The 16,500-nt window shown below is 36.2% G+C and overlaps 1 protein-coding gene across 13 annotated transcripts in view; it reads left to right on the forward strand.

The window, feature by feature from the left end:
* Nucleotides 1-16,500, forward strand: part of MYCBP2 (MYC binding protein 2) — a 281,569-nt gene that overhangs the window by 97,815 nt on the left and 167,254 nt on the right. For 12 of the 13 annotated variants that reach the window (XM_074387566.1, XM_074387567.1, XM_074387568.1 and 9 more), the window contains 3 exons: nt 3,877-3,996; nt 4,897-4,978; nt 13,224-13,341. In XM_074387566.1, the coding sequence (XP_074243667.1) occupies nt 3,877-3,996; nt 4,897-4,978; nt 13,224-13,341 (320 nt within the window). Of the gene's footprint in view, nt 1-1,424; nt 2,390-3,876; nt 3,997-4,896; nt 4,979-13,223; nt 13,342-16,500 lie in introns of those variants that run through there. The other variant, XM_074387576.1, reaches the window with a different exon arrangement.

The following is a 16,500-nucleotide window of genomic DNA, read 5'->3' on the forward strand; positions in this document are numbered from 1 at the left end:
TATTCATGCTGATTTGTTTTAATGATTTTGCTCAGATAGTTTCTGTGATATGCATGTGATAGTTTCTGTGATATGCATGACTGTAGGATTACCTTCCAAAAGTATAGATTTTAGTAAAAATTAAAATTAGAAGTTAGAGTCCCTTAGATACTGAACCCTCTTTTTTCTCTGTGTTTTTTTTGTTTGTTTGTTTTTGTTTTTGAGATGGAGTTTCGCTCTTGTTACCCAAGCTGGAGTGCAATGGCGCGAACTCAGCTCACCGCACCTCCGCCTCCTGGGTTTAGGCAATTCTCCTGCCTCAGCCTCCTGAGTAGCTGAGATTACAGGCACATGCCACCATGCCCAGCTAATTTTTTGTATTTTTAGTAGAGACGGGGTTTCACCATGTTGACCAGGATGGTCTCGATCTCTTGACCTCGTGATCCACCCGCCTCGGCCTTCCAGAGTGCTGGGATTACAGGCTTGAGCCATCGCGCTCAGCCTTTTCTCTGTTATACAAATATGCGTATGTAATTATATAAAATGTGTATATACATCCAATATTTTAGTTACATAGTTGCCAAGGCTTCGTAGCTATTGTAGTTTCAGTATTACATGGTCCACACTCACACATACCCACACCACATTTATCTTAGGGAAAGTACAGATGTGCTCGTACTTAAATGGCTAATTATAAGATTATTCACACCTGTCAATTTTTTTTTTTTATTGACAGATAATGTGTAATTTTTTTATATAGATCTAAGCTTAGGTCTTATTGCTGCTCTTAACACTTTACTGAATAATGAGCTTGAACAGATTTTGTGTGTGTGTGTGAGAGAGAGAGAGAGACAGGGTCTCACTCTATCACCTAGGCTAGAATACAGTGGCATGATCACAGTTCACTGCAGCCTTGACCTCCCAGGCTCAGATGATTCACCCACCTCAGCTGCCCAAGTAGCTGGGACTACAGGTATTCACCACCACCCGGCTAGTTTTTTGTATTTTTAGTAGAGACAGGGTTTTGCCATCTTGCCCAGGCTGGTCTTGAACTCCTAGGCTCAAGCAATCTGCCCTTCTTGACCTCCCAAAGTCCTGAGATTACAGGTGTGAACTACCACACTCGACTTGAGCAGAAGTAATCTGGCCGAATCCACTTGCTGGTTCTTAAATTTGCACTAAATTTTTGGCTGCTTATTAAGTGCCCTTTTTCTTTGACAAACTTCGATTAATGTCTAAGTTATAGGAATTTAACTCAATCAAAAAATTGAGTTAAATTTAACTCAAAAAATTGAGTTAAATTCCTGTAACTTAGACATTAATTGAAGTTTGTCAAAGAAAAAAGGTACTTAATAAGTGGCCAAAATACCAAATACCATATGTATATATATATATATATATATATATATGAGTGTGTATATATATATGTATATATATATGAGTATGTATATATATATATTTTTTTCTGTTAACTGCTGCTAATGATTAAGACCCTCATCTCAATTTTTTTACTTGTAAGATTTTTACCATCTGTAATAATTGAGAAGTTGTTTTGTACATATGCAGTTTGTTTCAGTGAACAAAATGTTTCTAGTATTATTTTGACTTCTAAATAATAACTGCTACTCTTTTAGTCATTGTGCTTTTATTCAGTAAATTACCAACCTTTTTAAAAATCTCCTTCCCTAATGCTATGTCTCTATTGTGGGATTTATGCCTATATTTAATCTCCTCAAAGGAGGAGACAAAATGCTAAATTCAAAGGTAATACCTTCTAACTAGGTATCAATACGTTTATGTAAAGTGGAATGATACTTGAAATGTTTGATTAAGTCTGGCAGAATCATATGAACACAATGTGTTTTCTATGTTAAATCACATTTGGTTTTAATTAGACATTTTTACCAATTGAAATAAAGCTGTAAAATTTCTTTACATCTAGTGTCTTATTAAATAGCGTTTGGAAGATACATATTTGTGTGTGTGTGTGTAGGCCTTTGCATATATTTTAACATTCCACTATCTTTCCAACATGAGGAGGCTTTAAACTGAGTATATTTTATTTTGGATGGAGTGAAACTAAATGTTGTGATGTTTTTTTCTTTTTAGTCCATCCATTCTTTGGTTTAATTTGGCAAACCCACATTAGATAATTTAGCAGAAGAGGAATCATATTCTTCATCCTATTGTAGTAAAACTTCTCACTAATTCTGAATTTATGATACTTGAGATGCAGTATTTGTGATCTTTTTTGAGTAAAAAATTCAAAATAATTTCTTCCTCTGAATTTTCAGGGTCATACTTATAAGGGAAAACCTGTCTAAAATCACTAGCTTTTCAAACCAAGGGCTCAAGAAATGAAGGATTCCTTCAACGTGCCTTCAACCTCTGGGTCCGGCAGTTAATTCTTGTATGTTAAAGGACTTTTATGTTTATGGTACATTTTAAATGTAATATTGGCCTATTTTGAAATATAATGTAGGTAGCCACACTCTATTTATTGTAGCATTTAGTTTAATCTGTAATCTGTACTGCTTGAAGGTAACAAAACTGAATTTTACTTCAGTGTTCTGTATGATTAAGACTTTTCCAGTAAGCCACACAGGCCTACCTGTTCTGTGTTATTCCGAATTAGTGAGATTTTACTGTCCTAGTGTCGTAAAGTGTTTCAAGGTTTTAAAAATCATAGTCATTTAGTTATGGAAAGAAAAGTAATAATGTAGGTGGGTTTTGTCTCACCTGGATGTTACTAAAGGTTAGGTAAAAAAAGAATAAAATAAACACAAAATGATTTAATATTATTCTGTTTAACATTCTAAAATGCACAACGAAAATACAGAATTAAAAGTGTGTGTCTATAGATTCACATATGTATCTTCATATAATACACACTTGTTTAGAGTTGCTGTACCACTCGAGAGTGGTTTAGACTAGTTGAACTTGTGAAATTCCTTCCAGATAATACATTCATTCTGTGTGCAAGGAATTTGAATCTTGATAATATAAAGGTCATATGTTAGTGATGTATAGGAAAAGTACATTGTGATTAGGAAAAGTAAGTTGTTGTTATTTACACATTCCAAACAAATATTTTTATATTCTGGAATGTGATTTTTGTTGCTGTGATTAGATTGCTGGAAAATTTGAAGTTGGATTGCAAAAACTAGGGATAGAGAAAGACTTAAAGCAAGCTAAATGGAAGAAATTATAAGAAGGGAGGAGGAAAGAAGGAATGAAAGCAGAAAAAAGGTTTGGTGGTTGAGGACAGGGAGAAAACCACAAAGCAATATGGCTGAAGGTGATGGTGGCACAGGAAACATGAATGAGAATAGGCCATTGAACTATAAGATATTGAATAAAGCTCTTTGGTCTTTATACATTTGTAAAAGTTCAGTTGAATTTCACAATACTGGTGGACAGTGTAGCCTTTCTAAGATCTGTTGAGGAAATCTAAGTTACTTGTGAATCCATTAGCAATTTTTAAAAAACAGCTAGTACTAACAGTATCACTAAGTTTAAAATAATTGTTAAATGACTTTGCATGCAGTAATTTTTTATGCAAACTAAATTTTTCATATAAACTGTTATATTTTAAAGTTTGATATTTCTATAACTTAATTACCCATTTATTATATAAGGTTTTATCCATAACCAGATCTTATCTCTGTTTTTATTAATTTAGTGATATTTGCAAACGGAAGTATATAGTCTGTCTTTTCAGAATTGCTTCTTTGCAGGTAGATTCTTGATCTATCACTTCTAACAGCTACAGATTCTTCTTGCTTGTTCCTTTTAACATTTTTCTCTTGTTCTTCCATAATAAACTGATTTAAATTTTTATTTCGAGGTTGAGTAATGGCTTAATTATTCATTATTCACAAATTGTAACACTTACAGATGGAAGTGGAGAAAGAGGAGAAAAGGATGCAAGCAAAATCACAACATACCCTCCAGGCTCTGTGCGATTTGACTGTGAGCTCCGGGCAGTCCAAGTCAGCTGTGGATTTCACCATTCAGGTAGCAGCTGGAACTTTAGGGTATAACTGCATTTTTACAATTGTGCTAAATAACTTACCTGTTCAGATTTGACGGACATAACCTGTTAACTATGTGTTAAAAGCTATAGTATGGCAATCTCTCAAATCTGTAAGAGCTTTCTATTTATTACACTATCTCTTTAAACAACTGCGGCATGATGGAACAGGTACTTGTCTAGAGAGCTAACTTCCAGTCTGTTTTCCTATGGACTTCTTTTATAATTCAAGAAATTCTGGAAGATGAAATAATCCCTTAAATCTCTTTCAGTTCTAGAATACTGTGATATTTGTAACATATTCTCATATTTTGTTAATGTACAGTGATAAATGTGTGTCAATAAATTTACTTTCTTACAGGGTAGAAAATAATTAAATCCTTAGTAAATTATTGGCATTTGGGTTATCCTGTGCTGTACCATTCAACTTTTATAAAAATGAAAAATGTTAAATTCCTTCCTTGAATATTATTTGATAAGGCATTAACAGACATTAAAGTTCTGCCATTTCATTAATGTTGTATATAATTGTGCAGACCTCCTATCCTAGATAGAACAATATTTTTATATATAGTTACTGATTATTAAGGTTTTACAGTTGCCCTGAACCAGTATATGTTACTAAGAATTGTTATTAAATGTCATTTGTAAGAGTTTTAAAGTATGTATTATGAAAAAATTATACATTTATATGACCTATAAAAATACTTTATAGAACTCAAATTATATTTATTTCTTAATAAATATAAATTTTCCTACCAGTTACCTATTTTTAATGGTGCTATAAATCTTAAATAATGAAAATTACACTGCTTTTAGTATAGTTGTAAGAGAAATGTAAAATGCATATAATGAAAAAATAAAGCTATGTGTTTTGGTTTCAGTGGTTTTAATGGAAAATGGAGATGTCTATACATTTGGTTATGGGCAGCATGGGCAGCTAGGACATGGCGATGTCAACTCCAGGTATTTGCTAACTTTTCATTTGAAGATCCTGGGTTATTTTTTCCTCTTTTTTCTTTTCCTTCTTATTTCTCTCTCTCTCTCTGTCTCTCTCTCTCTCTCTCTCTCTCTCTCTCTCTTTAAATATACATTTCTGGAATTAAAATAGTAGTATGCCACTGCTTTGCAAAGTGTGGCCCATGAATTCAGATTTTGCGGTTTCAGATTTTGTGGTTGAGTGCTTTTGTGGGGATAAAGGACTTTGTAGTTTCAGGAGAAAAGTTGATACATATTTTAAATATGAAACTGATTATGATTATCACAAAATATTACTATATTCTTAGCAATTATCTTTTTAAAGGCTGTGCATGGTAATAAAAAGACAGTGAATTGTGTTTTTTAAAAGGTCAGCAGTGGATTTGATCCTGTTCCTGATGTCTGTTTTGAATTTTTCATCTAATAACATGCAGTCATTGAAGCTTTTAAATAATTTTTGAACAGAACCTGTTAGTGTCTCTGATGAACTATTTTGACTTATTGCAAATAGTAAAGAATTAATTGTAGTAGAGAGACCGGTAGTCATTTCCTAATATCCCTACTTCATTTGGTAGTGGAGTTTTAGTTTGTGCCATGATCATGCAGCTAAAGATTACCTTTCTCAGCCTCCATTGCAGCAGGTTGTGGCCATGTGAACCTAAGTGATAGGTGCCACTTTGGAATCTTGCTGTTAAAGGGAAAGGGCGTACCTCTCCATTTTCCCTTCTCCCCTCCCAACTTGCTGTTTGGAATGAATACATGGTAGCAGAAACTAAAGAAGTTATCATAGAGATGATTAGTTGGAGACTGTGTATTGAGAATGGCAGAAGTATAAGAGGAATAGCCTGGGTCTCTGACACCATGAACTGCCCCCGTCAGCTTCTTAAAATTGCATGCTACATGCCTGAGAAATAAACTTCTATCTTGAAGTCCCTCTTACTTTGTCTTTCATTACGACAGCCGAGTTTGTATTCTACATAATGCAGTCAGAATACTTTTGGTCAAAAGCAACAGAACATTTATCTTTATTAGTTCAAGTCTTCCAGAAAGCAGATGCCAAGACAGGATTAGATGTACAAAGAATTTATTAGGGTAAAACACCTGTGAGAGAGATAAAGGGGAAAAGGGCTAGCACAGACAGTGAAGGCCTTCAGATACGATGTGGTTTTGATCCCTGTGAAAGAAGAAAGGGAGGAATTGGGTAGGAGGAGTCTAGATTACAGCATAGCAGCATTAAGAGAGTTTAAGCCAGACCAGTGGAGTGTTCCAAAGCTGAGGATACCTTTGGAATGGTCCTGCGTTGGACAGGAATAGATCAGCGTTCATACCTTCACCATGCTCAGGCACAGCTGGTAGCATCCTAGGGGACGAGTGTCCTCATGCATCCAAAGAGACAGCACCTGAGGCTGTTACAATAGTTAATTCTACTTTCTGTAACAGATTGTCGTGAAGGAAATCTGAATGGTCTGTGTCTGTGGCTGTCTCACCATGGAAATAGGAGTATTTATGAAATCTAGAAAGATACAGAGCAGCTTCAAGCCAGACTTCACTCAGCAATCCACTTTGTTGCAAAAACTCACCTTCTTTTTGACCTTCTACTCTGCCTTATTCTTCCTTGTAGCAAAGTGTATGTGCCAGAATCAAGGAGACTTTTATGGTTTCTCCTTACAGTGAAAGAAGAGAACTTCTCTTCACAGAGTCATTACATAAAATCCAAGGTTTTCACTGTATCTTGAACTCACCCTGCTATTGTAGCAGGGATGGAATTCCGCCATTTATATGGTAAAGACTAGCGATTCTTAACCCTGACTGTATATTAGAATTACTTAGGGAATTTGGAAAACTATCATACCTGGATTCTACATCTAGCATTTCTGAGAGATATATGTTGGAAGGCTTCTGGGTGGGACAGGGGTGGGGAGTGGTCCTGGATAGGATGCCAGCATCATAGTTTTTTCTAAAAGGTCCCCAGATTCTATATGTATCCGGGATGGGAACCACTGTCAACCTTTTGAGCTGAGGCAGGGTCAGATCCATGGGCACTGCATAAAAAGTGACAATGAAAACGAATGTCCTGAGATCCTTTTATGAATTTTGTTGCTAGTAGTAAGAGATGATTGAGATATCATTGAGTTGAATTTCTCATTAAAAACACAAATGCAACATAAAATTGATGCTCCTCTCAAAAAGTTTGTAAAACTATCACAATCACAGATATTTAATGACAAATATCATGCTTGCAAAGAGCAAAAGATGTCTTTGGCAGAATTACTTATCAAATGTGTCTGTTGGATATGACATAATATCAACAGTGTTGAGTAATTACTGTCACAGGTGTTAGATGCCAACAGATATTTTGCTTTGCAATTGAATAACATTACTGAGATGCAGAGGGTGAATCTGTGTTGTAATTACAGTTGGCCCTCTGTACCTTTTGCTTCTGCATCTATGGATTCAATCAATCTTGACCAAAAACATAGTTAGACCTACAATAATTGCATGTATACTGAACATGTACAGATGTTTTTGTCTTGTCATTATTTCCTAAACAATAGAGTATAGCAACCATTAATGTGGGGTTTACATTGTATTAGGTATTGTGAGTAATCTAGAGATGTTTTAAATTATACAGGATGATGTGCTTAGGTTATGTGCAAATATCATGCTAATTTATATAAGGGACTTGAGCATCCACGGAGTTTGGTAGCTGCGGGGGATCCTGCAACGAATCCCCTGTTGATTCTGAGGGATGAGTATAACCTTTGTGGGGAAGAGCATGGCAGCTTTTTGTTCTGTTTCTCATTTGAGAGTTCGGACACGGAAGAAGAGAGTTTATTTGTATCAGTAGTGCTATTATCATTGTTATTTAGCTGGTGGTTATTTTGTGAGCCATAGAAACTGGGAAAGGTGCATTGCAGTTAGACATTATGGGGTCTCATTCATGTATGCAGCAAACGGGGCACATCTTAGAAAATAATTGGCAAATAACAGTATTTCATGGTCTTGCCAGAGTGGAAAGGGAAATAGTGAAAGCCTGGCCACGTTATGGTCAGGTTATGTTATCTTACTGTGCACTTGGCCCGCAGAAGAATGAGCAGCATGAGCACAGCATCCTTCCACACTGCACTGAGGTGTGATGGCTGCCAAGAGGCAAGGTGTTCATGTCAGCTTTTAAAATGAAGAGGTTACCTAAAAACATTATTTTGTGGTCCTGGTGATACTAGTGAACACCATTCTTTGATTTGCAAGTCTGAGGAGATGTAGGGCAGCTTCAGGCCAGACTTCCTCTGGTGATAATATTGTAGCAATATGCTCAGTATTTTAAATAACTTGAGTTTATCATCTTCATGAAATATGATAGCATTTAATGTTGAAACAAAATGTCAGGGTTTCTTAAAAAGGTTAAACATTGGTGGGATCCACACAGTGGTGTAGTGACTGGTAAAAGCTACATAGTCATCGAACCTGGACCTGTAGAGGCAAGGTTCAGCTCTTCACTTCTTACCAACCATGTGACTTTAATTTCTTAAGAAGATTAAACACTGGTGGAATCTGTTTAACTGCCCAAAGTTGTTCTTTTCCAACATGGAACGTTTTACTCCTGGTTCTATTGAGTGGTAACTGAAAGACTGATTACATGAAGTGTGGGCAGAGCTAAAATGGATAATGCAGTAGTCATGCTTACATACTGTGGCTAGTATATGAGAAATTCATCAAGACTGCTTCAGTCTTAAGCACTCAGTTACCTTGTCTGTCTGGATCTTTGTGGGACTTGGAAAGTAGTAATCAAGAACTCTGAGAAACAGTCTTGGGGGGAGCAAAGATTCTATAGCATATGTATCAACTACAACAAAGCAAAACATTTATAGATGCTTAGTTGAAGTAAAGTGTTACCATGGAGAATATTTTTGAAAAGTCTGTAGTAATCAAGAGCTATTAACTGGAATTTACTGAATGTACTATATAGCACACAATAATGTGTTAAGATAAATGTTGTGTGCATGATAATGAACATGGAAAAATGTTATTGATACTCTCTTTATTTAATGTGTTATATTGCCAGAATGACTGAGTTTGGTGTCTGTGTTGGGTCCTGATTCTGTCACTTGGTAGCTATGTGATCTTGGCCAGGTTACTTTTCTTGTGTCTTAGTTTCTTCGATTATTAAATGTAAATAAGCCTCTCTCCCTCAGAAGGTTGTGTGAGAATTCAGTGAAATGAACAGATGATTTGGCAGAGAGCGTAGCCCACAGTTAGCACTCAATAAATGTTAGCTGTTCCTATTGATGCTTTTTTTTTTTTTTTTTTTTTTTGAGACGGAGTTTCGCTCTTGTTACCCAGGCTGGAGTGCAATGGCGTGATCTCGGCTCACCGCAACCTCCGCCTCCTGGGCTCAGGCAATTCTCCTGCCTCAGCCTCCTGAGTAGCTGGGATTACGGGCATGTGCCACCATGCCCAGCTAATTTTTTTTTTGTATTTTTAGTAGAGACGGGGTTTCACCATGTTGACCAGGATGGTCTCGATCTCTTGACCTCGTGATCCACCTGCCTCGGCCTCCCAAAGTGCTGGGATTACAGGCTTGAGCCACCGCACCCAGCCCTTATTGATGCTTTTTAAAGTGAATGTCAAAAGGTTTATGAGGACTTTTATACATTCAGTCTTGACATGAGTCTACCAACCCTCTTTTTGGTTTCTTTTGTTTGGTGTGCTCTTCAGTTTCTGCATTTCAAATTCTTTTACCATGTTTATTAATTGGGGGAGAAAAACTGTATGGTTTAGCTGCTTTTATTCTCTTTTCTAGCAGAATTTTGATAATTCTTACAGTGTTTCCAAGTTTCATCTTTTTCTTGCTCTCCTATCCTCTTTCTGCACTAATGTGCTACACAGTCATGAACCTGGAACCAAGGTTCAGCTCTTTTGCTTCACTTCTTATCAACGATGTAACTAATTTATCTAAGCCTTAGTTTTTATATCCCATAGGATTGTTGTAGAATTAATATGATGTATGTAAAGTACCTGTTGTGCACACCTGCATACACAGAAAGTTTTTCTTTCTGTTCTTCCTCTGTTTTTCAAGTAATTTAATGAATAGACTCTCTGCTATCATCTAAAGAGTTTGAAGACTGTGTACTAGAAGACCTGCCACCAATTCTTGGGAAAAATCTTTTAAACTCTTCAGCTCTCCCCAGGGAGTTATTTTGATAATCTGTGGTACAGTAATCACAGTGGTGATACAATTCCACATTTTCTGTGTGGAAGTGATTTGTAAATTGCAGATGAGTAAACAGTTACAGGAATTATCCCTTCAGTTTCTTGTTTACAATGGACTGGATGTGTCTGTGAGGGCATGAGTTCCACTTATGGCCCTTTGAAATGACAATTATTCATTTGCAAAAACTCCTTGTACTCAGAATTGAGAACCACTTCTCTTTCCACTGTTTTTCCTAGCCGTATTATTAGATCCTCAAGTGGAAAAACTACTGCTCTTCTGAGACATGACCATTTCGTTCTACTCTGCTATTGTTACCTACTACCTTTTTTCAGTCACTGCCTTTCATTCATTGAAAATTTAGCATCTGGCTCAGAGTTATTTCCTTACCCTGAGTCTTGTTATACACATGAGTGATGTTAGTGTCCACATGAATGGTCCCATACAGCATTCTTACCTTTCCATCTTTACTTCTGCATTCACAGAGGATGTTCTGTGAACCCATGCTGGATCTAGCATAGCTCTAACTCTGAATTCTCCAGTTTAAATATCCGTAATCTGATAATGCTTTCTTTTTCTGTGATGCAGCCCTACTTTATTTGCCTTTGACTTTATGCCCCACAACTCTCTACTTTTTCACTATTTTTCGTTCCTTTTTTACTTTATTTCCTACTCAAGTTAAAGACTGTTGCTTAACTTCTTCACCTATACTCTTACCAATTTCTTCAATTTTCCCACTCTCTTGGACATGGTACTAGGACATGATAAAACTGCAAGCATGGATCAATCTGTTTATATTTCCTAACCCTACACTTAAGCTTCTGGAAAGAAATAAATCACCATACCTCTGCAGATTGATACATTATTTATAGATTCAACCAGTCCCTCTACAATGGTCATTAATCCTCCTATTGTATAGTTTTGAACTATTTAACTTCATACTGTTTGAGAGTTTGATGAAAGACGTGTGGTCTCAGTCCAGAAAAATACAATATACACTTAACAGTTTGCTTGCAAATTTAGGGGATCTTTTGAAGCTCACTCATGGACTTCCTAGAAGTCCTTTATATTTAGGTTGAAAACTCCTGCTTTCGGTATGTATCTGTTCCATCTACCACCATACCTTTTCTTGCATCTTCGAACTCTCCACTCACCTGTTTCTGTCTTTCAGCATAGGACCTCCATTTATGTTGTAACAAAAATAAGAAATTATTTAGCCCACCAACTCTGCAAACCTGCCTGTATCCATACTACTTCTCTGCTTCTTTATTCATGTTATAATGAAAGAAGAACCTATTGTGTCCATGCTATGAAACCTAGCTGCCTTTTCCTTAGAGATCTGTTTGTTTCCTGTTTCTCTCTGATCTTTGTCTTTATCATCTTTATCTTGAGTCAACCTTTTAAACTTCCTCAAATTTCTATCATTAAAAAAAAAAGACAAATCCTCTTCTTCAGCTTCATTTTTCCTTTAGCTGGTGGCTCTCCTTTCTTTTTCCCTATAGCGCTGGGATACTTAGAGATACTCTGACTCCTTATCTGCTGCTGCATTGCCTGCTTCCACCACAGAGACCTCCTTCTGCTAAGTCCAGTGGTGACTTGTACGTCTCCTTAGAACATTAGGCATGTACATTATTTTCCGCTCTTGAAACTTATTCTTCCAGTGAGTCTCCTTGAGTTCTTTCTTCCTGTGTGGTTTATTCTAGATGTCTGTGAGCTCTTCTTCCTCTGTCTATATCTAAAGTATTAGGAGAGACTCATAAGGGAAATTAGGATCTCTTCTTTTCCTCAGAGAGGCTTCCTAGATCTCATTCATTCTCATAACTTAAGTGAATATTATCACTGTCTACTCTGTTGCTTAAACCAAAAAATCTTCCTTGCCCCATATCAATAATCTGCCAAGTTTCATCACTTCTGATGCTTACATAGCTATCAGAGTCACTGTCTCTTTCACTCTGCACTGCTCCTAGTTAAGGCCTTCATCGTAAATTACCCAAACTACTATGAAATTTTCTTAAGTAGGTTTCCAGCTACTAGTCTTGTCCTTTTCCAATTCATTTTTCATGGCAGTCTCAGTAATCACTAAAAACATATATTTTGTATAATTTAAAAAATTTAAAGTGTCATAATTATATTGTCTCAAAAGAAGAGCTTGCCTATTATGTGTGGAATATTTCTACGATGGTTGTTTTTCTAATTACAAATAATGGTTACTAAAAATGGCTATTAAAAGTAGGAAAGGATACTAGGATGTCATTTATCATAATAGTTACCATTCATTAAACTATGTGCCAGACACTGATCCAAGCACTTGATATGAATGGACCTCTTTATTCTTCACAGGAACCCTGTGGGGGCAGACACTGTTTGTTAGTATTCTCCATATGTTAGAGAGAAAACGGAAATACAAAAAGAATGAAAAATTTGTTCAAAGTCCTGGTCACATTACTATTAAGTTGGGGAGCCAGGATTCACACCCAACCAGTCCAGCTTTCAGGCCTGAGCTTAAAGGCACTTCTCTAATGCTTCTCATGATACTATGTTTTGACTCATTAACTATGATTCTAAGATCTAAACTTATTGCTTAGTGATAAGAGTTAGAAAACAGGATCATAAAGTTAATTATTTCATCTAATTCCTGGATTGAATTCCTGTTAAGGCATTACGTGATTCTTATTTCATCCAATAAATATAAAGATCTCTAGCAGATCAGTCAGTATACAGAGTACCAGATTAAAAATAAATATAGCAGCAGTTTTTAGAAATATTAAAACTTATATGTCTATGGTTAGGGTCATTAAATTTAGATCTTTTTAACGATCTTCTTTAAGCTAGCAATTGTCTTTTTCATCTTTGTTTATCTAGTACCTGGAATGGAGATAGGCATTTAGCACTTAAATGTTTATTGAATATTCTTATTAGTGCCTTATGTCTTTTCTACTCTTTATTGCATTGTTTACTTACTGTTTTTATTTTAGTTGAGTCTCGTAAGAAATTGACTTACTTTTTTTTTTTTTTTTGACCTAGGGGATGTCCCACACTTGTTCAAGCATTGCCAGGCCCTAGCACACAAGTCACTGCAGGCAGCAACCATACGGCAGTACTTTTAATGGATGGACAGGTCTTCACATTTGGAAGTTTTTCTGTAAGGAATTTTTAAAACATTAATAAAATTGCATTATACCATTGCCTTTTAATTTGTCTCTGTTAGCTGTTTTTTCTGGTTCCAGTGAAATTCTTGTATTATAATTGTTACATAATATTTCATGCCTTCATCCCCAACACACACAAAACCTGAATGATATTCTTTGAATTAATTTTCCTTTCTAGCTCAGTATTAGAATTTATTGAATTTAACAGCTTTGTTAGAATTGGACATGTTTATTTCAGATTAAAGTCCTTTAAGCATTCAGTAGAGCTAATTCTGTCTTTAATTGTTTAAAATTATACTTTCTTTTTTCCTTTTCCACCCTCTGAGTCTGTCTGCCTGTTACATGGGTGCTTGTGCACACTCTCTCTCTCTCTCTCTCTCTCTCTCTCTCTCTCTGCACCAAAGCTTAAAGAGAGTGAAAATGCTCTTAAGAATTTCGTGTAGTTTGAGCGTAGCAGATAACAGGACGAATCTTTGTGAGACTGTGCTGATATACTTCTGCCATTTCTGACTTGGGTAATTGCTAAGAACTCTAGAACCTAAGTCTCTGGGATTACGTATACAGCTTTTAATTTTTTTAAAAATGTAAATGTATACTTAAAATATTTTATTTGGAAATGGTTTCAAACTTACAGAAAGGTTGCATAACTAAGAACAGTACATAGAATATATGGTTAACATCTTTAACCAGATTCACCTAGAGTTAACATTCTGATCAAGCATTTGCTTTATTATTGCACATGTGCCTGTTCTCTCTCACAAACACACTGTGTGTGTGTGTGTGTGTGTGTGTGTGTGTGTGTGTGTGTATAAAACCATCTTTTTTTCTTGAATCCTTTAAGAATGTCTTGTATACGTTATGGCCTGTTACCTCATACATACTTTAGTTCATATTTTGTGAATTGACCCGATAATTATTTTTGGCATGTCTTTCCTCCAATCCAGGATCAGGCCTTACATTTGCCTGTCGTGTGTCTTTAGTCTCCTTTAATCTGTAACATTTCCACAGCTATATATTGTCTGTTATGACATTGACACTTTTGAAGAGTATAGTACTGTTTTAAAAAATAGAATGCTCCTCATTCTTATTTCTCTGATATGTCCTCATGTTTAGATGCAGGTTGTACACCAAGGCAAAGATACTCTGTAAGCGATGTTGTGTTTGCCTTGCTGCATCACATCTGGAGGCACAGAATGTCCATCCGTTCCTCACTGATTATGTACATTTTGATCACCTGATCAAATGTCTGGTTTCTGTACTGTTTCTCCTTTGCAACTATAAGCAATTTGTAGGTTGACACTTTTAAGATGCCTACTTCTCATCAAAATTTCCCCCTAGATTTAGCATGTATTGATCATTCGTTCTTGAACTAGTCTTTAATGTTTAAAAAATGGTGAGTTTTTTTCAGCCCCAGTAGGCACTTTGCATTTTACTGTAAGCAAGAGCCTTCCTTTCCTGTTTACTTGTTTGTCTATTTATTATTGGTATAGACTCAGGTATTTGTATTTTCTTCATTATCATCTTTAATTATTTGGGTGCTTAGATTATCTCAGACTTGTATTATTGTGACATGCCCCTTCATTTTTTGGAGCACTTCTTTTCTTTCCAGCATAACGAGTTGTTCAGGGTTTATCTTGTATAGGCCCTGTATCAGTCCTAGAATCAGCCATTTCTCCAAGAACGCCGATTCTTCTTAGTGGGGAATAGTAATAGATACCAACTGGGCACTACATGTGTTCATTGCTACAGGACGTCTTTGTATCTCCAGTATGCATATATGTATATGTCCATGTATATGTTTGTATTTTAGAAATCATAGGCCAGGTGTGCTAGTTCATACCTATAATCCAAGCACTTTGCCAGGCCCAGGAGTTTAAGACCAGCCTGGCCAACATAGTGAGACCCCCTCTCTATAATAAAAAAATTAGCTGGGTGTGGTGGCATGTGCCGGTGGTCCTAGCTGCTCAGGAGGCAGAGGTGGGAGGATCACTTGAGCCCTGGAGGTCAAGGCTATAGTGAGAGCCATGATTGCACCAGTGCCCTCCAGCCTGGACAGCAGAGCAAGATCCTGCCTCAAAAAGAAGGAAAGAAAAAGAAATAAGCCCATTTGTGACTTCTACTTCTGATCCATTCCCACAAGGTTCTTTCTTACCTGGTTCTGTTCTATATTTATGTTCTTTCTTCCTCAGTAAGAATCTTTCAACAATGTCAATATATTTATTTCTCACTTAGTTCCCAAATATGTCTTAAATAGTTTTACATTTGCTTTGCCTATTCAAGTCCAAAAAAACAAACTCACTGAAAGGTCAGTCTTGCTCCTTCCTGGCATCTGAAGGTATATAGTCAAGCACTGTCCATGAGTGACCTGGATGCGCGCGCTCGCGTGCTCTCTCTCTCTCTCTCTCTTTCTCTCTCTCTCTCTCTCTCTCGTTCATTGGAAATTACAATTCCTTTGGAATACAGTGGGGCTCATTTGTTTCAGTTTAAGATTCCCCTCACCCTATCCTTTGATTAAATTTTATTTCATTTTTAAAATATATAGTACATTTACATGTTGCTAAAAATGAAGTTATACAAATATTGTATACTCAGAGGTGTCACTTCCTCTCATATCCCTGACATTTCTGCCTCCCCACACCTTTCACTCCACACTTGTAGGTAATGAATGTCATTGTTTTACAGTTTATCCTTCTTGTCTTTCTTCTTGTGAAGATAAATAAGCATGCACACACACTATTAAATATGTATCTATATATGTATTATGTGTATACATACAGAGTCATGCACTGCATAAAATACTGTCATGAACAGTGTTTTGGTCAGTGATGGACTGCATACGCTAAGGTGTTCCCATAAGATTATAATTCATACTTTGGCTATACCTTTTTGAGGTTTAGATACACAAATACTTACTAGTGAGTTACAGTTGCCTACAGTATTTAGTACACCAGCATGCTGTACAGGGCGGTAGCCTAGGAGCAATAGGCTACACCATAACACTAAGTGTGTAGTAGACTATACCCTCTAGGTTTGTGTAAGTCCACTCTGATGTTCGTACAGTCACAGAATCACCTAATGACACATATTTCAGAACATATCCCTGTCATTAAGTGACATGTGACTGTATGTACATAGATATATTTCCCCTTCCT

Source organism: Saimiri boliviensis, chromosome 16 (assembly GCF_048565385.1).
Source record: "Saimiri boliviensis isolate mSaiBol1 chromosome 16, mSaiBol1.pri, whole genome shotgun sequence".
NCBI lineage: Eukaryota > Metazoa > Chordata > Mammalia > Primates > Cebidae > Saimiri > Saimiri boliviensis.